General features: G+C 43.8%; 1 protein-coding gene across 1 annotated transcript in view; it reads left to right on the top strand.

Annotated features, from left to right (window-relative positions):
- Positions 1–22028, top strand: part of LOC136586548 (polycystin-1-like protein 1) — a 258667-nt gene that overhangs the window by 115802 nt on the left and 120837 nt on the right. The window contains exons 17-23 of the mRNA XM_066584683.1: positions 2376–2453; positions 5411–5553; positions 10040–10160; positions 11003–11126; positions 11201–11396; positions 15830–15886; positions 17860–18075. Of these exons, the coding sequence (XP_066440780.1) occupies positions 2376–2453; positions 5411–5553; positions 10040–10160; positions 11003–11126; positions 11201–11396; positions 15830–15886; positions 17860–18075 (935 nt within the window). The remainder of the gene's footprint in view (positions 1–2375; positions 2454–5410; positions 5554–10039; positions 10161–11002; positions 11127–11200; positions 11397–15829; positions 15887–17859; positions 18076–22028) is intronic.

Genomic DNA, 22028 nt, shown 5'->3' on the forward strand with positions numbered 1-22028 from the left:
CTTGTACCACCGTGTCAGGAGTTTGAAAGGATTTTCTTATAATCTGATGCATTTAGAATAGCCATGTGAGCTTCCCAAGACCACCTTTACCTCCTCATCTGTCAGTCTGAGATTAAGCTCCATTTCCCAGGATTGAATACATGCAGACCTTGTAATTTCTTGGGCAACTTTAAACTTTTTCTTGAGGAGAGATCTTCCTGCTCTGGCTAGTTTGGGCTGCAACTATTTATTCCAATTCGGTTAGCGGACCGGGGGATGGGAAGTTTTTGTTGAATTTGGCTAAAGTTTTAGTTAAATGGATTCCATGTAGTTGGTTGAAGGAGGTGGGGGGGGGGAGGGTTCTTGCCTGAGAGAGTAGACTGTCGGTGAGTAGTGGATTCTTGATAGCTCTTTGAGACCAGAGATCTGCTATAGTGAGGTTAAGGAGCGACCATATCTGTCTTGTATGGCTGTCAAGATTTGTTTCCAAGTAGTCAGGGATGAGATTTGGAGGTGCTATAGGAGATGGAGTGGGAGCAAGTTCACATTGTAGAGAGTCCCATACTTCACAGGCTCCTCTCAAGAGAGGAGTGTACAAAACCTTTTTAGATATTTTCCTTGAAGGAAGCCATAGGTCCCTTGATAAGGTTGCTCCATAGGAGGCCTGGGCCAAGGAGCTTACTATTTGATTTTTCGAAGGCTTTACGAATTCCATCCATCTATTTAATTGTATTGCTTTATAGTATTGAGATATGTCTGGGAGATTGATTCCACCCCCTCCTTGACCCAACCAGGAGTCCTTTGGCCATCCGAGGTCTTCTATGATTCCAGATAAACCTGGAGTAGCTTGATTTAATACATTTGAAGCAGTGAGCTGGGAGGTAGATCGGGATCTTTTGTATCTTGTATAGGATTTTGGGGACTAATGAGTAATGGTAGATCATACGTGTGTAAAGGTGTTGTAATTTCTTTAATAACGGGGGCAAAGTTTTTGTCATAAGCTTTGAGAGAATTTTGAGCGAGAATCGTTGTGTCTAAATGGGCCTTTATATGTTTGTGAAAGTAAATGAGCAAATATTGGCCAATTTGCTTGGCAACTTTTTTTGCCAATTAACACATTTCCCTGTACAGAGGCACATGACCCCATTTGGCTAAATGCAACGTATTTTATCATCTCAGTCTCATTGTCTTATACATGGGTAATATGGCCCTGTAAGGCTCTATTCACATCTGTGTTGGCGGCTTCGCTCAGAGCCTTCAGTGCAGATCTGGCAGGAAACTCATGCAGGCGATGCGGTAAAGATGCCAGATGGGTACCGGAGCCGAATGAACCCCATTATAGTCAATAGGGTCCTTTCGGCAAAGTCTGGTTCCGTTATGCCACTGGAATATTTTCTGTAACTGTACAGCTACAGGAAATACTCGTGTCGGATGTGCGGGGCGCGGCGCATTGGGGGTACTATTCTCATGTGGGACTCGCACAAAAATCAGACTGCAGCGATTTCTCAAACTCGGACAGCTGGTCTGAGTGAAGAGTCGCTCGTGTACATAAACCCATTCAAACGACTGGGTTCTCTTCCCCTGTGAGTTCTGTCCATATCACAACTAGACATAATGCATAATGTCTCCCATGTAAATAGGTCCTTAAAGGGGTTGTCCCGCGCCGAAACGGGTTTTTTTTTTTTTTTTACACCCCCCCCCCCCCCCCCCCCGTTCGGCGCGAGACAACCCTGATGCAGGGGTTAAAAAAACACACCGGGTAGTACTTACCCGAATCCCGGCGGTCCGGCGTCTTCATACTCACCTACTGAAGATGGCCGCCGGGATCCTGTCTCTCTGTGGACCGCAGGGCTTCTGTGCGGTCCATTGCCGATTCCAGCCTCCTGATTGGCTGGAATCGGCACGTGACGGGGCGGAGCTACACGGAGCCGGCATTCTGCACGAGCGGCCCCATTGAAGACAGCAGAAGACCCGGACTGCGCAAGCGCGGCTAATTTGGCCATCAGAGGCCGAAAATTAGTCGGCACCATGGAGACGAGGACGCTAGCAACGGAACAGGTAAGTATAAAACTTTTGATAACTTCTGTATGGCTCATAATTAATGCACAATGTACATTACAAAGTGCATTAATATGGCCATACAGAAGTGTATAGACCCACTTGCTGCCGCGGGACAACCCCTTTAAGTCACTTTGGAAATGACCTCTTCAAGTAGTTTCAGCAGGATGTGACCCCACAAGCCAGATGTTCCATGCATGTCACTAACCATATATCCTCACTGCCTACCATGTATCCACTGCGATCAATGATGTCCTCGGGGCGAGGGACCACAAACCCTTGTTAAATAGGCATCACTTGTGTCTCTGGTAACATTCACTAATGATTCTGTCTATCAGGTATCTCTTCTCAGACCGTTATAATGAGGCCCTTTCTTCTGACGCCTACCAAGATGTACATGCTGGACGTTACATTGGGTGAGCATCTTCCTCCAGAATGTTCAGGCAATAGTCCTTTTTTTTCCTTAGGGCTAATTTCACACAAGCGAGCGTGATATCAGACTGTGAAACTTGTCCCAATTTCACGCAGGACAATATAACGTGCGATGTCCCCGCAGATAAAAGGCGTTATTGTGTCAAACCCCCTGACATCACTTAAGGGACCATGGAGTGTTCCCCATTGTATTCTGTGGGAAACCTCACATGGCACTCATGTGCACCCCGCAGACCGTGCGAAGCTTTGCCGGCCCCATTGAAAACAATGGGCGATGCATTTCGAGGGAACGCCCGACTTGGGACGTGCTGCGATATTTATTTATTTATTTTTTATTTTTTTTCTCTCCAATGCAGTTACATCCCAAATTTATATAGCTTTTTTTATGTTTGATGTAGTTTTTTTCTTCCACTGCATTCACAGACCACGAACACTTTCATTTGTCTTTTTCCGTCAGTGTTGCTGTGTGAGGGTTTTTTTTGTTTTTTTTTGCAGGATGAGTTGTAATTTTTAATTGTACCTTTTTTAATCCATAAGAATTTTGATCCCTTTCTATTCCGTTTTTGTAAGGTGAATGGGTAAAATTAGCTATATACTCCCATGTTTGTTTTTTTTTTTTTTGGCTTGCACTGTGTAGGTTAAATAATGTGCAAACTTTTTTAGTTTGGTAATTACAAATGTAGCGATAAATTTGTGGTGGATTTTTTCTGTGGATCTTTATTACACTAAGGGCTCATACACACTGGCGTTTTATTCTCTCTTGCACTGCGAGAGCAAGTGAAAACACTCGCCTCGCAGCGCAAGAAAAACGCTATAATCATGAATGAATAGGTAAGCGCTGGCTGTAATTGGCTGAGCGCTCAGCCAATCAGCACAGCCCTTTCAGTGCTGGACAGCAGTGCAGGGGAGCCAGCCGGAGGCCGCGTCTGAGCAGCGGAGAGGTGACTAAATTTTTTTTTTATCCAGCTGATGATGATTTTCAGGGAAGGGCTTATATTTCAAGCCCTTCCCCAAAAATCATACTGAGGGGGTTGCAGCAGCACCAACCCCATTGAAAGCAATGTGATAGCATGCTGTGACAGCTGTAGGTATTCTCCCTATCTTTTCAATGGGTCTAGCGCTTCTGCCGCTGGCCCCATTGAGAACACTGGCGATATTACAGCGTTTTTCTTGTGCTTACGAGGCGAGTCTTTTCACTTGCTCTCGCAGCGCAAGAGAGAATAAAACGCCACTGGGTGTAAGCCCTACGGGTGAAAACCCACTTGCATTTTTTGCTCGTTTTTTTCACGCGATATCATCAAGTTTTTTATCACGATTGTCAATGGGACTTTCTAATCTTAAAAACACATTGCAAGTTTGTGCTTTGCGATTTTTGTGCGATGCGTTTTTAATAGAGATGAGCGAGTATACTCGCTAAGGCACATTACTCGAGCGAGTAGTGCCTTAGCCGAGTATCTCCCCACTCGTCTCTAAAGATTCGGGGGCCGGAGCGGGTGACAGGTGAGTTGCGGCGGGGAGAGAGGGAGAGCGAGAGATCTCCCCTTCGTTCCTCCTTGCTCTTCCCCGCCGCTCCCAGTCCGCCGCCGGCCCCCGAATCTTTAGAGACGAGCGGGGAGATACTCGGCTAAGGCACTACTCGCTCGAGTAATGTGCCTTAGCGAGTATACTCGCTCATCTCTAGTTTTTAACATTAGAAAGTCCCATTGACAATTGCATTTTTTTCACACAATATTGCTGTGTTTTTAACGCAAGTGGGTGTTCAGCCTTAAGAGGAAAAGGTGGGGTTTTGACTTCTTTTACTATTTTTTTGCCCCACTTTTTACTTTTGTCCCACTAGGCTATTTGAATTTCATCACTTTTCATTGTTCATATAATACACTACGATACTTCAGTATAGCGGTGTATTATAAAGCCTATGAAGCTGAGCCAGAATCAGACCTGGAAGCCCTATCAAACCATCAGGACCCCACAGTCACATGCCGTGACATGTAAAGGGTTAAGAAGTGGGGATTGACAGTTTCTTTGGTCCCTGCTGTTAGAGAAAGTGGCAGGCTTTCATCCAACAGATGGGTTATGGTTCCTACCAGCATTTGAGACCCTTACCAGGCTTCTGAAAAAGTGATGTAAAAAGGCGTATGCATCAGAATATGGCGCCTTAACAGCCGCTGTCGAAAGGCCTATGGACAGTCATTGGGGGGGTTAAAGAATTTTGTGGGGTTTCTTCAGTTTTATGTAACAGAAAATCTATTCATTGTATAAGGTTTTATTCTTCAAAGTTTTCAGTATTTCTGCTTGCTGTCTTTGAGTGGAATAATTCCTTGTATGTATTAGAGGCCATCTGGATCATGAGCTTCTCATTAGAGCTCTGATATACTTCATCCTTATAACTGTATCTGTTGCGGGCGACCAGGACAGGTTTCAGCTTTTCAATGCTAACAAGCATGTGCTTTTACTGACAAGCCGGGTGTCTTGATAATCCACCTATGGTCGTTCTCCTATATTCATTTCTGAATTATTCATCTTTAGAGATGAGCGAGCGTATTTGGATAAGCACTACTCGCTCGAGTAATTGGCTTTATCCGAGTATCGCTGTGCTCGGGGCTAAAGATTCGGGTGCCGCTGCGGCTGACAGGTGAGTCGCAGCGGGGAGCAGGGGAGAGCGGGCGGGAGAGAAGGAGAGAAAGATCTTACCTCCGTTCCTCCCCGCTCTCCCCTGCAGCTCCCCGCTCCGTGCCGGCACCCGAATCTTTAGCCCCGAGCACAGCGATACTCGGATAAAGCCAATTACTCGAGCGAGTAGTGCTTATCCGAGTACGCTCGCTCATCTCTATTCATCTTTAAAGATGTCCCGATAACTTTTTTTTGCATCCAAGTAGTTTAGTTATTCTCCAGTCTGATGGCCCTTTCATTGAAGCGTTACTTATTTTTTTGCCTTTTCTAGAATCAAATGGATCCCAGATTGGAAGGTCCCAACTCTACTTTACAGTAAATGAAATGTCACACAAAATCACATGCCAGGTTCAGCCCAGAAGTGGCATAGAGCTGCTCACAACATTTAGTATCTTCTGCACATCGGGAAGAGAGGTATATGATACATTGTTTCGATTCAATAGCCTGTATTGCCACACAATGTCCCTGGTAATTTATTGAAAACACAAGTCTGTATTGTTTCTAGATGATGAAATGGCTGATTTAGAGGGGGTAGACAGAATGTAGGGTCATCTGTCCAGTAGCCGTACTGATACAGGTCTGTATTATTCAGGAATCTGTCAGCTTGAACATGCCGTACAAACTGCATGTTATAGAGCCGGAGGAACGAAGACTGACATATAGTTTTGAGAGACAAGATGCAGTATAACTTGTATTTTATTTATTAAAATCTCTGCTTAATCTCATAGTCATAGAGTTAGAAGGGACCTCCAGGGTCATCGGGTCCGACCCCCTGCAGTGCAGGATCACTAAATCATCCCAGACAGATATTTGTCCAGCCTTTGTTTGAACACTTCCATTGAAGGAGAACTCACCACCTCCCGTGGCAACCTGTTCCACTCATTGATCACCCTCACTGTCTAATATCTAATCTGTGCCTCCTCCCTTTCAGTTTCATCCCATTGCTTCTAGTCTTTCCTTGTGCAGATGAGAATAGAGCTGATTCCTCTGCAGTGTGACCGCCCTTCAGATATTTGTAGACCGCTATTAAGTCTCTTCCCAGTCACCTATTTTGGAAGCTAAACATTCCCAGATCCTTTAACCGTTCCTCATAGGACATGATTTGCAGACCGCTCACCATCTTGGTAACTCTTCTCTGAACTTGCTCCAGTTTGTCTATGTCTTTTTTAAAGTGGGGTCCCCAGAACTGGACACAGTATTCCAGATGAGGTCTGACTAAGTAAGAGTAGAGGGGGATACTTACCTCACGTGATCTAGACTCTATGCCTCTCTTAATACATCCCAGAATTGTGTTCTATAGGAAGCAAGACACCTGCCAAATATATGCTTACCCACCTTTGTAAGGTACAAGCCATGTTTGCAAGCAGTGCATGATGTAGGTAATTCACTCCGTGGTCTAGAAATCCAAATCTTTGCTGACGGCACCATCGATGTAGCCAGTTATTTACCTCTAAAATCCTGTTCCATCTTCTTATTCCATGGCCATCCACTGGGAGGATGGATGAGGAGACCACCTGTGCTCCTAGTTCCTTCACCTTCCTGCTGAAGTCTTCTAAGCTCAGTGGGTGGTCCTATCTGTATGACTGTGCATATAGAAATAACTGGCAGACACTGATAAGATCCCCTACTTGTCCACTAAGCTCAGAATACGCAGAGATGTAAATGAATAAATCCCAAGTTCTCCTGAATCTTCCCCATAACACTATATATCAGTCGGCTCAGCTCCTCCGGCTCTATAACCTCATGCCTACAGATTGGACAGTATGTCCCAGCTGACAGGATCTCTTTAATGCTTCATGTCCACCGAGGCTGTCCATGGCCCACCTATCCTACTCCATAGAGGTTTACTTTATTCCTTGAGGTGGGGACCAATTTTGAGAACCAGAATAGATTTTAGATTTTTTTCTTTTTTGTAACATAGTATGTTAGGCTGAAGGAAGACAATGTCCATCTAGTTCAGCCTGTTTCAACCCCTTTGTTGATCCAGAGGAAGGCAAAAACCCCAAGAGGCAGAAGCCAATTAGCCCATTTGGGGGAGAATTCCTTCCCGACTCTTTGATACTAACTTTTTTTTTTGTTCAGTGTAGCAGTATGAGCTTTTGGTTTTTACAAGTTGTACTTTATGTTGGGCCATTTTTTAGTACATACGTTCTATATTAGCATTTAGTTTATATTTGGGTTTTTTTTGTAAAAAATGCTGCAAAAATGGAGTCCTGATGCCGATTGTTTTTAAACAACCGTTATAAATGATGCTATAAGTTTATTGTAAAGATTGTTACGATCATGATGGAACCAAATATGTGTATAATTTATAATGTGTGGTTTTTGTTTAATTTTTTTAAACCATTACTTTTCTTTATTTCATTTAGTTTTAAATCCCATAGTAGGAATATTTGTTTTTAATGTACCGTCATACATCTAACACTACAAAGGCAGTTTCTGCGGCATACCTACTGTAAGTATGCTCTAGCAGGACACAGCCTGGAGTCCTTCAGTGAACATTGGGCTGTCCAGCTCCCACCAGGCATGAGCCTCAGTCACCCCCAGGGTTTCCTCTCTTCATTCTCTCGCTCTTGAATGACACAAATACAGATAATTGTGGCATTCAAAGAGAGGAACTTGTGATATCCACTATTTATCTGGTGGGGCTGGGGGGTGTATAGCGTATGCCCTGCTGCTTGTCGTTTGAACGAGTGACCAATGTCAGAGTTGCCCGTGCGGCCTGTGTATACAGCAGATACATCGTGGCTCGTGCAAACAGGAAATCGTTCCGTTGTTTACGCTAGCTGTATAAGTGAGAACGACTGACTGATTCGTATTTCAGGCGAACCGTTGGTGAACGAGCCAACGATGAAGGTTACGTCTGTATAAAATGAACAATAAACGAATGGCGAACGATTTATCATTCACTGTCTGATCGTTGGCCGCACTTACACCGAATGTTATCGCTCATTTCCGTTCCGTGTAAAGGGGCCTTTAGCTAACATGCACTAAATCTTAATCTGCTACTTTAATTAATGTTATTATGAAGCTCCTCTAATAAAACTATATTAGCATTATCACGCCTGCGCTGCGGAATCCCGCCTTCCTGCTTAGTTCGGGGGAACAGGAAAGGGGAATCCCTGCTGCCGAACAGCTCTGTCTCTGGTCGAAACCGAATGGGCCAATGGGTCCGTCTGCTTTCTGTCCGGATTTTGGGCTGAAAACAAGCGTTGCATGCAGTGCTTTTTCTCCTGGAATTTTAAGCTGGATCTATGATGGAAACTCATATTAAACAACTCTGAATCACTCTTCACCCCATGTGATTGTAAGTCTAAAATGACCCTAGACCTAACTGTGTGACTACAGATGGCGGCTTCTAGTGGTAATGGGCGAGTCTGTGGTGTTACAATGTTTGGTTCTGAGCAGCGGATATTGTTCTAGTATTGTTCTAGTTATAAACAAAACCTCTGCAGTAAAGCCCATTACAGTGTAACCAAACCCTTCCTATCTTAGCAGGTAATGGAAATGAAAAAAATGATCTGCGCTCAAAAACTGCTAGGACTAAAGGAACTGCTGCGACGTATCATATAGCATACTGTAATATAGGGACTATATAGAAGACAAGTGCAGCGCGCTATTCTATAGCACTACTTAATATGCATACGTTACTTTACATCAAGGCGCTGTCCACTTCATTATCTCAGCATGTAGGCCAAGCCCTTATGTAGAGCAATTAGGAGTGTTCATTTTGTTACCTCCACGTTATTAGCACATGTAACAATTTTCAGGCCTTCTCAGTATAAGGCCAGGCTCACACCAACATTTGTGCCAGCATGCAAGCATGCAGCAAGTACATAATGACATGCATACGTGCTGCGTGCCGCCAATCCCAATACACTATGTTGGTAGGTGTCAGTGGCCCATTACAAATCAATGGGCTATTGGCATCATATGTTGAGTGCCCAAAGTGCAGTGATGGCATGCCCATGTGAGACCAGCTTTACTGTATCAGTATCAGTGATGCACCCTTAACCCTCTCCAACTCACTGATGTCTTCCAGCATTCTGATTGAAGCCTGTACAGTTCCGATGTCGGAAGACGTCCGGCAGGGTATTCTTACTGTATATTACTGGCCGCTCTGTTGTTGGGGCCTCTCCAGCATGTCACATACTGCAGTACTGGCTCTTACCAGCCATTGTATAATGGAAGAAAGAGAAAGCCCCCTAGGAAACCCTGAGGCCTCATGTCCACGGGGAAAATCAGGCCCGCCGCGGATTCTCCATACAGAATCCCGCAGTGGGTCCCTCCTTTCCCGGGGACATGAGGCTGAAAATAAAATTAAACTCACCTGTCCGGACGCTGCGGATCTTCCCTCCGTCACGGCCGGATCTTCTTTCTTCGGCCCGGCGGATGTGCTCTGCACGCCGGAAGCGTGCCGCGCATGCGCCGGGCCAAATAAAGATCCGGCCGCGACGGAGGGAAGATCCGCAGCGTCCGGACAGGTGAGTTTTAACTTATGTACACGTGTTCCGCGGATCCGGATGGCTTCTATAGGCTTTAATAGAAGCCTGCGGGGGGAGTCCCCGCAGGAGACCCGCACGAAAATGTAGCATGTCGTGTTTTTTTTCCCACTCGCGGATCCGCGCCTGAAGGGAAAAATGACATCCGTAGGTATTTAACTACCTGCAGGTGTCCAATGCATCCCTATGGGGCGCGGATCCGCGTGCGGGAAAAACGCTGCAGATTTTTATCCCGTGGACATGGTCTGAATCCAAAATTGGATTGCAAAGGGTTAATGGCTTATGCAGATTATAGAATACATTATAAGAGCAGTAAGAGAGATTTAATGGGTCCATTAAGCACAACATAGTATTTATGATGCGGTGATGATGAATATCTTCTTGCTATTTCTACACAGGATCTCAGCTATGAATTTAGTTACCAACGAGGGGAGTCCTCAAGAAAGACTCTGTACAAAGGAAGAGATATTCAATATTACTTTAATTTGCCTTCTGGTGATCCGTCTCGTGGATATCAAGGTGCATATATACATTCATAACTCAATGTATTATATAGATTTCTATTAAGGTTCGATGTCACTTACTACCAAAAATAATATTGTGCGTGTGGGGTGTGGGGGGTCTTTACATGGGACTGCCATCTGGAAAGTATTTCAGCACTAAAACCAGAATAGAATTATATATATTTTTATGTTATGTTTTGTGTTTCCTGTGTGAGGTGGTAGTGATACAATCTGACACATATAGTTATAGTTAGTACTATGGCGATACATTGTCTATGTACTAATGAGACCCCATACACGAGAAAAGCTTCATCATCCTTCTTTGCCAACCTAATCAGTTTGAACGTTGCGATATGTAAATCTTAGTGCTTTTTTGGTCTCACATTCACAAATATATTACCAGAAAAACATTATTCAGTTCTGAGGGTTATTTTTTTTTTTTTTGTAATTTAAACCAGACAATATTTGGCAATCCTGTATTATCGTATTATGTAATAGTCTGTGTATCTCAGAAACGTGATGTGATCGATAGAATCTGATTCTTCCACTGAATTCCGCACCCCAAAATTAGTTACATCAACCTGTTTCCAACCAGATACAGGGAAAAAAAATTTGTTGACCAGTGTAATTAGACACTTTTGCGTGAAAAATGTTGTCCTATTGCCTATTTTAGTGTAATGTCGGGGATGTGAAGCATAGGCCAGTAGGGCAGCCCCTGTACAATGGGAGGCTGTGATATAAAGTATCCTTCAGGTCTAATAGCATTCAGTGGAATGTTGTTTGCTTATTTTTCCCATTATCCTCTATACTTGACTTGTGTTTTTTCATAAACCATTGACAAGGAATCTTGTTTTTCAGTTACTGTGCTCACACAAATCACCAATCTATATGGATCACAGACGCGGCCGTGCCCAGTAAATGTGACTGTGCTCCCCATAGTCCTTCACAGCATCTCTGATAACCCGCTGTCACAACTGGAACTGTAAGTCTGAGTTGTTGTGTTACGGACCGCTCCAATGTCGATTTGTTACATTAACATTGCCTTTCTTTGCATAGATTTCAAGAGAGCTTGAGAAATCTGTCTACACTTGTGTTAATGGGAAGTCACAAGGAAATTCGAAACTACATTGTATTATTAACCACCGTGGTTAATCGTCTGAACACGGAGGACAGGAGGATGTCTTTAGATCTACAGGCGGAAATCAGAAACAAACTTATTTTCATTGTTCAAGGGTTGTCTTTTAGTAACCAGGTAAGGCTGTCACGTCTGTGTGTATTATAGATAGACTAGTAATTATTAGGACCCTATAGTCCCAGGGTTTCTGGTGGCACATTACACACAACAGCTTGATTACTACACAAGACAAACACAGCTTACATAGTAACATAGGTACATGGTACACGCACACACACAGCCCTACTACACCCCACACATCACACAAACACAGCTTACATAGTAACATAGGTACATGGTACACACAGACACAGCTCTACTACACCCCACACATCACACACAACAGCTTGATTACTACACAAGACAAACACAGCTTACATAGTAACATAGGTACATGGTACATGCACACACAGCTCTACTACACCCCATACATCACACACACACAGCTTACATAGTAATATAGGTACATGGTACATGCAGACGCACAACTCTACTACACCCCACACATCACACACACAGCTTACATAGTAACATAGGTACATGGTACACGCACACACAGCTCTACTACACCTCACACATCACAAACACAGCTTACATAGTAACATAGGTACATGGTACACACAGACACAGCTCTACTACACCTCACACATCACACACACACAGTTTACATAGTAACATAGGTACATGGTACACACACACACAGCTCTACTACACCCCACACATCACACACACACAGCTTACATAGTAAAATAGGTTCATGGTACATGCAGACACAGCTCTACTACACCCCACACATCACACACACAGCTTACATAGTAACATAGGTACATGGTACATGCACACACACAGCTTACATAGTAACATAGGTACATGGTACACGCACACACACAGCTCTACTACACCCCACACATCACACACACGGCTTACATAGTAACATAGGTACATGGTACATGCAGACACAGCTCTACTACACCTCACACATCACACACACAGCTTACATAGTAACAGAGGTACATGGTACATGCAGAGACACAGCTCTACTATACCTCACACATCACACACACAGCTCTACTACACCTCACATATCACACACAGCTCTACTACACCCCACACAAGACAAACACAGCTTACATAGCAACAAAGGTACATGGTACATGCAAACACAGCTTACATAGTAACCTGGTACATGCGCACACACACAGCTTTACTACACCCCACACATCACACACACACAGCTTACATAGTAACATAGGTACATGGTACATGCGCACACACACAGCTCTACTGCACCTCACACGTCACACAACCAGCTTACTTAGTAACATAGGTACATGGTACATGCACACACAGCTCTACTACACCTCACACATCACACACGCACAACTTACATAGTAACATAGGTACATGGTACACGCACACACACAGCTCTACTACACCCCACATATCACACACAACAGCTTGATTACCACACAAGACAAACACAGCTTACATAGTAACATAGGTACATGGTACACGCACACACACAGCTCTACTACACCCACACATCACACACACAGCTTACATAGTAACATAGGTACATGGTACATGCGCACACACAGCTCTACTACACCCCACACATCACACACACAGCTCTACTACACCTCACACATCACACACACACAACTTACATAGTAACATGGGTACATGGTACACGCACACACACAGCTCTACTACACCCCACACATCACACACACAGCTTACATAGTAACATAGGTACATGGTACATGCGCACACACAGCTCTACTACACCCCACACATCACACACACAGCTTACATAGTAACATAGGTACATGGTACATGCGCACACAGCTCTACTACACCTCACACAGCTTACATAGTAACATAGGTACATGGTACATGCGCACACACAGCTCTACAACACCCCACACATCACACACAGCTTACATAGTAACATAGGTACATGGTACATGCACACACAGCTCTACAACACCCCACACATCACACACACAGCTTACACAGTAACATAGGTACATGGTACATGCACACACAGCTCTACTACACCCCACACATCACACAAACACAGCTTACATAGTAACATAGGTACATGGTACATGCACACACAGCTCTACAACACCCCACACATCACACACACAGCTTACACAGTAACATAGGTACATGGTACATGCACACACAGCTCTACTACACCCCACACATCACACACACAGCTTACGTAGTAACATAGGTACATGCGCGCACACACAGCTCTACTACACCCCACACATCACACACACGCACATCACACACAGCTTACATAGTAACATAGGCACATGGTACACGCAGAAACAGCTCTACTAGACCCCACACATCACACACACAGCTTACATAGTAACATAGGTACATGCGCACCCACACACACACAGCTCTACTACACCTCACATATCACACACACAGCTTGGCTTCCCCCACAGAAGTGCTCACCCATATCACATCTTGTATCCAAGAAAGAGGCAGTACAACAAGGTACTAGAGCCTCCATTACCACCTGTATTACATCTGGCATCCAAGCTGGAGGTGGCCTAACAGGTTTCTAGAGCCTCCATGCCCGCCTGTATCACATCTTGTATCCAAGCTAGAGACAGTAGGTAGAACAGGGTACTAGAGCCTCCATGCCTGCCCATATCACATCCTGTATCCAAGCTAGAGTCTGTAGGTATAACAGGGTACTAGAACCTCCATGCCCGCTTGTATCACATCCTGTATCCAAGAAAGAGGTGGTACAACGGAGTACTAGAGCCTCCATGCCCGCCCGTATCACATCCTGTATCCAAGCTAGAGGCGGTAGGTACAACAGGGTACTAGAGCCTCCCTTCAAGGAGTCATTTTTGCTCTGATATTGTAATCACTTACTTATATCTACGCTACAGTCACACAGTGAAAGTTTCTTTCCATTTCAATAACTCTTTATAGGGGAGGAATTTTTTTTGACAATGAGTGCATGGGTGTATAAACATTTAACCTAATAAATAATTCTATAGGCCAGCAGTGTCAAACTCATTCTCACCAAGGACCACATCAGCCTTATGGATGCCTAAAAGGTCAATCGTAATTGTAAAACTGTATAGTAATAGTAACTCCCATAGTGGCTGCAGTAGTAATAGAGTCCCCAGTAGTAGTAGTGACCTCGATAGTAACCCCAATAGTGACCCCAGTAGTAATAGTGACACCAGTAATAGGGCCTCCCATAGTGGCGCCAGTAGTAATAGTATCCCTTAGTGACTCCGATATTAGTGCACCCCTTAGGCCTCATGCCCACAGTCATGACGGACTCCGCCAGCAGAATATCGCAGTGGAGTTGATCACGACGCCCCCCAAAGACCCCATACTCACCTCTCCAGATCCGCTGTGCGCGTTCCGCCTGCTGAGCCGGCGCGCATGCGCAGTAAAGCGTGTGATGCACCGGCAGTGCGGGATGACGTGGTGGGCGGGGACGCGTAATCACGTAATACTTCTGCTGTGGTCACAGTGGAAGTATAGTGTGATGGCCGGCTTCTATTGACTACAATGAAACCTGGCTGCGCGTTTTTACGCGGCAATTAGAGCATGCCGCATTTTATTATTTGCTGCAGAACTGCACTGTAGAATTTCGTAGCGTGAACATTGAGCTAATAGGTTAAACAGAACCTAATAGCTGCGACATATTGCCGCAGATTTCCACCGTGTGAAACGCGGCCAAAATCAGTCTATGGACATCCAGTCGTAATATTGCCCCCCATGGTGGGTCCAGTAGTAATAATGTCCCCTATATTGGCTCCAATATTAATAAGTGACCCCCACAGTAGTCCTAATAGTAATAGTGACCTCCCTATTGGTCTCTGGATGGGCAGCATCACTACAGTCATTCCACTCACAGCCTGCAGCTCCAGCCCGGCGGCGGTGGCGCCAGCCGCTGCCGAGTCTGTGATTGCTAACCTCTACCTTTGGTGTCTGCACTGTGTACAGGACAGCGCAAGCAGATGACGGGGGTTAGAGGTCAACGGTCACAGACCCTGCACTGCTGCCGCCGGACCGGAGTTACAGGCTGGGTGAGTGGAATGACTGTTAGGTTGCTGCATGGCTGGCGGGCCATATAAAGTAAGGTGAAAGGCTGGATTTGGCCCATGGGCCTTTATTTTGACATGTATGCCATAAAAAATAGCATAAAATAGCTAATCTTGGTGGAACATTAACGTTTTTCATAACATATTTATGTTACGCAGATTAAAAACAAGAGATTATGGCCCCCTGCACACGGGCGGGTGAGCTGCAGACCTCTGCAGGGGCACGGGCCCGCATCCCGCTGCAAAAATTCTCGCAGCGGGATCTGACCTGGCCGTCGGCAGGCGGCCTATGAAGAAACTGTTAATTTAAACATGATTTGAAGCTGAACAAGTAATGATGGTGAAGGTCGATACATTGTTATTGTTTCATTACTAAATAAACCTCTTTTGTTTTGTTCTCCCTTCCCATTGCAGGACGACCTGAATGATATTCTGTCAATGCTTAGAGATCTCTTTACCGCCACAAACCAGGTGCGTTCCACACAAATAACAGAATAATAACTTGTACAGAATGTAGCTGCTCACTGAACGGCCAGAGAACATACAGGATATGTAGATCAAACATGGAGACACGGGACATCAGATCCTCATCTAGAAGAACCATCCGGGATTCCTTCCACAAAATATGGAAGAAGTTCTGCAAAATAATAAGAGAGAGAGAAGAAAGAGGAAAAAGTTTAGTCCAATAAAGCATTTGAAGTAATGAAAACGGATCCATCTTAATTTACGGACGTCCGCTTGTATAGAAGGTTATGGATTCATATAATGTATTACAATATTTATACAGAGTTATTCAAAAAGAAGGGCAGATTTGGGGAATTGATGACAGGCTACAAAAGACAAGAACACAATCCACACATCACTGAAAGTGGAAGGTGCAAAGCTTTTTGTGTGATTGTTCCCAGCAAAGAAACCCAGTAATCTTGTAGATATGATACCTTTTAGTAACTAACAAAAATACATGATGTTATTGGGAGCTTTCCAACCTCTCAGGGTCCTTCCTGGCTTAAAGGGGTTGTCCGGCCACGCAGGGTGAATAGTTTTTATATAGTAATGCTTTCCTTTCACTAAGCATTGTAGCACACAGCATACATGGGTTCAAAATGGCAGGAATATAAGCTGTAATGTCTTTTTCTTACTTTGTAATCTGATGCTGTAAGCAACTTTCAAAGATGGCGCCGTTGTGCTGGCTTCCCACAATGCCCTGCGAGTCTCCCCTCTGTGTGCGTGCTCCCAATTACAGGGGAACAAAAAGAACAATCTCTCCTGTCCCTACTCAGCTGTCGCCCAAGCCGCGCCCATCTCCATTGGACTCATTGGCAGTGCTCTGGCCCCGCCCACTTCCATTGAACTCCTCAGCCATTTCTCCTGGGCACGCCCATTGCAATAAATGGGCAGCATTAGCAGCAGTAAACAAAAAAATTAAAATCATGCATCCATCTATCCATCCTTGCATGCATCCATCATCCATCCTTCCATGCATCCATCCAAACCGCATCCAAAACCACAAAATTATACAAGTAGTGTTAGGAGATGATGAAAAAAATTCAACTGGCAAAGCAGACGTCTCATTAATTTCAAACTAAGGTTATTCATGTAGCAAAATTGTATTCAGAACTCTGAAAACTCACCAATAGATACAACAAGTAGTCTAAAAGTCAGATGTACCACCGAAAACTACATGTTGGTCACAGAAACAAGCCTTACAGCTACGAAAGTGGGAAAGTAAAGATGCTGCAGGTTTCAGAATATGGCAACATAGAAACAAATCCTGTTGTAACGATAACTGTTTGTTGTGTAGATGCAGCAAAACACAATAAAAAGTGTATAAATTATGTATATAATAGGCTCACCGCAGATACCTGACAGTTCTCTCCCCTGCTCCGATATTCCGCCTCACCTGTGGACAGGGGGCCTACCTCTGGAACACTGAGGGGTAAAGATGTTACTATCCTCAATGCCAAAGTTACTTACACTGAAGAGTTAACTCAGCTGCCCTAAAAGTGCGTTTTATGTGCCGACTACATTTACTTGGCATAAATTTACAAGCCTACAATAAACAAATTACATTTTTCGGAGGGTTTTTTCCAATTAGCGTGTGACTAGTAGGGGGTTAAGATGATAAATCCTTTACATGACAGCGGAGATATTGCCCCAATTATATTCATCAGAATGTTCTAGATTTATACTACATTTTCTGCCAGCTATAACCTGCAGCTCGCGCCGCGCAGAAGTAGCATCATATCCACCAACTTCCGTACAGACTACAGTATAACTACAGTCCGGCCTTAGGCTTCAGTACAGGAAGCTGGCAGATATTCCTAGAACCCGTTAACCTGAGCTGTGAGTTTACTAATATGGAGATTTGTATCAGAGGTCTGTTATACCAGAGAACTCAAGAATGTCTCTTCTTTTAATGAATGTGTCTTTACTTAATGTAATAGGTAACAGCTGACAGTGCCATGCTAATTATTAACTATACACAATCAGTGGTCAAGGAGAGATTGGTGGATACAGAAACTGGAAGATATAAACTACAGAAGAAACTGCTAGAACATATGATCTGGTTGATCTCTAGTGCTATTGAGGTGCACTCCAGATGGCCGGAACACAAAACCATGTTTGAGAATGGAGTGAAGTGTATGAGTGACTTGATGCTGGTAAGTTTCATAAGGCTTATAGACTTTTTATACTCTCTACCCATAATCCTCAAGGAAAGCTGTGAATTGTAAAGGTTTCATTTCTTAAGAATAACTTGGTATTGACCCACTGAGCAAATGTTTTTTGTTAGTTTATATGTTCAAAACTATAAAAATAATGAGTGCAAAGCGGGCTGAATTAAGGAAGCCATCTAAGGGTCAAAAAAGAGATCACATGAATAGCATGATTTGCCAAGTAAAGGCCCATTTACACTGGATAAGTGTAGGGCAAACAAAGCCCGAAACTCGTCCCTGTGTCTCTGCGCTCCTGTCCCCCCTTACGGGAGCAGGCTGGTTCTCAGAGCGGCCGGCGGGGGGGGGGGGGGGGGGGGGGGTTGCGAGGCAGTGCAGGAGATTTCTCTCCTGCGCTGCCCCGCCCCCCTGCTGGCTGCTCAGTGTGTGAGCCAGCTGTGCGAGCTCCCTGCAGGAGCACGGGAGCGCAGAGAGACAGGGACTATTTTCGGGCTTCATTTGCCCGACACTCGTCCAGTGTAAATGGGCCTTATATGCCACAAATATGAACTGTGCTGTTGAAACGCTAAGAAAACAAGCAACACAGAACAAATCGCCTTAATAGCCTCTACAAGTGCCAGACAAGCCGCGCTCCATAAATGTAAGCGGGCTTCTTTAGGGTTAAATAAACAGGAGAATACAAGATGAGCCTGAGGGCTCATGCTGATAAACATCAAAGTACTCCCCCAAGGAGCATATCTATGGGGGTCACAGATGCAACCCGGGCACTAAGCCAGGGGGGCCTAGAGGCCCCCGTGTCACTATAGCACAGCATCGTGGAGAAAGCCCCCGTATCGCAACTTCGAGCTGTTATCTCACTGCTAAGTAACTGACTCCTCCACCAGCAGCGTGTTCTCAGTACAGGACTTGATGAGGGGGGTTTCGGGGGGGGGTGCTTATCAACAGCAGTGAGCCCCGGAATCGGAAGATGTGATAACATCAGGAATGGAAACGGCATGGAGTTTGTTGCCGGGGAGGCGATATGGATGTTCTGTATACAATTATATATACACAACTGGTATAAGTTATATAGTATATAGTGATATATAGTGTATATAGTGATATGGAGCATGCTGGTATAACCTGGGTATCTCCTATATATAATTATATATGTATAGCTGGTATAAGTTAGACATCTCCTGTATATAGTAATATGGAGCATGCTGGTATAACCTAGGTATCTCCTGTATATAATTACATATGTACAGCTGGTATGTTATACATCTCCCTATATATAGTGATATGGAGCATGCTAATATACCCTGGGTATCTCTTGTATATAATTATATATGTACAGATGGTATAAGTTAGGCATCTCCTGTATATAGTGACTAGCTTATATACCCGACTTCGCCCGAGTTAATTTGGTACTGGTGTTTATCTGGTTTTCACACAGAAAATATTATGAAGCCGTCGTTACTTTAGAGATACTGAGGAAAAACATATGTTCACCATTTTGCATGGTTCTTTGCGTTATCCAGGAAACACCACGTGGAGGTAATCATGCAGCATTTCCTTTATATAAAATGACATCGGGAAGTGAGAGAATTAGATTACGTACGTAAAATTTGGGTGCTAATTGTTTTGCGCTTAGAATTGAATCGAGTTGGGACACATTAGCTTTTCCTATTTATGACCTAATCAATGCACGTGCCAAATTTCAAGTTTCTATGACACCAGAAAGTGAGAGAATTAGATTCTGTACTTAAAATTTGGACGCTAATTCTTTTGCGCATAGAATTGAATAATCGAGTTGGAACCAATTAACTTTTCCTATTTATGATATAATCAATGCTCGTGCCAAATTTCAAGTGAGAGTATTAGATTACGCACGTAAAATTTAGACACTAATTTTTTTGTGCTTAGAATTGAATAATCGATTTGGGACCCGCTAACTTTTCCTATTTTTGACATAATCAATGCTCGCGCCAAATTTCAAGTTTCTATGACACTGGGAAGTGAGAGAATTACATTCCGTACGTAAAATTTGGACGCTAATTCTTTTGCGCTTAGAATTGAATAATCGAGGTGGGACCCATTAGCTTTTCATATTTATGACACAATCAATGCCCGTGCCAAATCTCAAGTTTCTATTACACCAAGAAGTGAGAGAATTAGATTTCGTGCGTAAAATGTGGATGCTAATTCTTTTGCGCTTAGAATTAAATAATCGATTTGGGACCTGCTAGCTCTTCCTATTTATGACATAATCAATGCTCGCGCCAAATTTCAAGTTTCTATGAGACCGGGAAGTGAGAGAATTAGATTCCGCACGTAAAATTTGACCGCTAATTCTTTGGCGCTTAGAATTGAATAATCGAGTTAGAACCCATTAGCTTTTCCTATTTATGACATAATCAATGCTCGTGCCAAATTTCATGTTTCTATGACACCGGAAAGTGAGAAAAATACATTCCATACATGAAATGTGGACGCTAATTCTTTTGCGCATAGAATTGAATAATCGACTTGGGACCCATTAGCTTTTCCTATTTATGACATAATCAATGCTCGTGCCAAATTTCACTTTTCTATGACATCGGAAAGTGAGAAAAATACATTCCATACATAAAATTTGGACGCTAATTCTTTTGCGCATAGAATTGAATAATCGACTTGGGACCCATTTACATTTCCTATTTATGACATAATCAATGCTCCTGCCAAATTTCAACTTTCTATTACACCAAGAAGTGAGAAAATTAGATTCCGTACGTAAAATTTGGACGCTAGTTCTTTTGCGCATACAATTGAATAATCGAGTTGGGACCCATTAGCTTTCCCTATTTATGACATAATCAATGTTCGTGCCAAATTTTAAGATTCTATGACATTGGGAAGTGAGAGAATTAGATTCCGTACGTAAAATTTGGACGCTAATTCTTTTGCGCTTAGAATTGAATAATTGAGTTGGGACCCCTTTACTTTTCCTATTTTGGAGATAATCTATGCTTGTGCCAAATTTCAAGTTTCTACGACATCTGGAAGTTGGAGAATTAGTGGCGAGTCAATGAGTCAGTAAGTCAGTGAGGGCTTTCGTGTTTATAGATAGATAGATAGATATGGGCAATGCTGGTATAACCTGGGCACGCCTGTATATGCTTACACACTTTACACACAATTAAAAAGGCATTGAAAACCTGCATGCGGTCTCCATACTGCATACTTTTCTTTTAAACCGAATGTGTTTACATCCACATGGGTTTTTTGAATACCATCTGCAGTTTTTTTAAAGGTGTTTTTCAATTGTGGTTCAAAAATGAATAAAAAAAACATGAACACTGGCTAAGCCCGGGAAATGAGAACGGTTTGGAAACATGCCAGGGAATTAGACCATGTATGTAAATTTGTATTGCACCTGTATGCAGCATGGTTTAAGTAACAGTACAGGTACAGATGACTGGATGCAGCATGGTTTAAGTAACCGTACAGGTACAGATGACTGGATGCAGCATGGTTTAGTTAAAGGGGTTGTCCCGCGAAAGCAAGTGGGGTTCAGCACTTCTGTATGGCCATATTAATGCACTTTGTAATGTACATTGTGCATTAATTATGAGCCATACAGAAGTTATTCACTTACCTGTTCCGTTGCTAGCGTCCTCGTCTCCATAGTGCCGTCTAATTTTCAGCGTCTAATCGCCCGATTAGACGCGCTTGCGCAGTCCGGTCTTCTTTTCTGAATGGGGCCGCTCGTGCCGGAGAGCGGCTCCTCGTAGCTCCGCCCCGTCACGTGCCGATTCCAGCCAATCAGGAGGCTGGAATCGGCAATGGACCGCACAGAAGACCTGCGGTCCACCGAGGGTGAAGATCCCGGCGGCCATCTTCACAAGGTAAGTAAGAAGTCACCGGAGCGCGGGGATTCAGGTAAGCACTATCCGTTTTTGTTTTTTTAACCCCTGCAT

The sequence above is a fragment of the Eleutherodactylus coqui genome, chromosome 12 (assembly GCF_035609145.1).
Source record: "Eleutherodactylus coqui strain aEleCoq1 chromosome 12, aEleCoq1.hap1, whole genome shotgun sequence".
NCBI classification, from domain to species: Eukaryota; Metazoa; Chordata; class Amphibia; order Anura; family Eleutherodactylidae; genus Eleutherodactylus; species Eleutherodactylus coqui.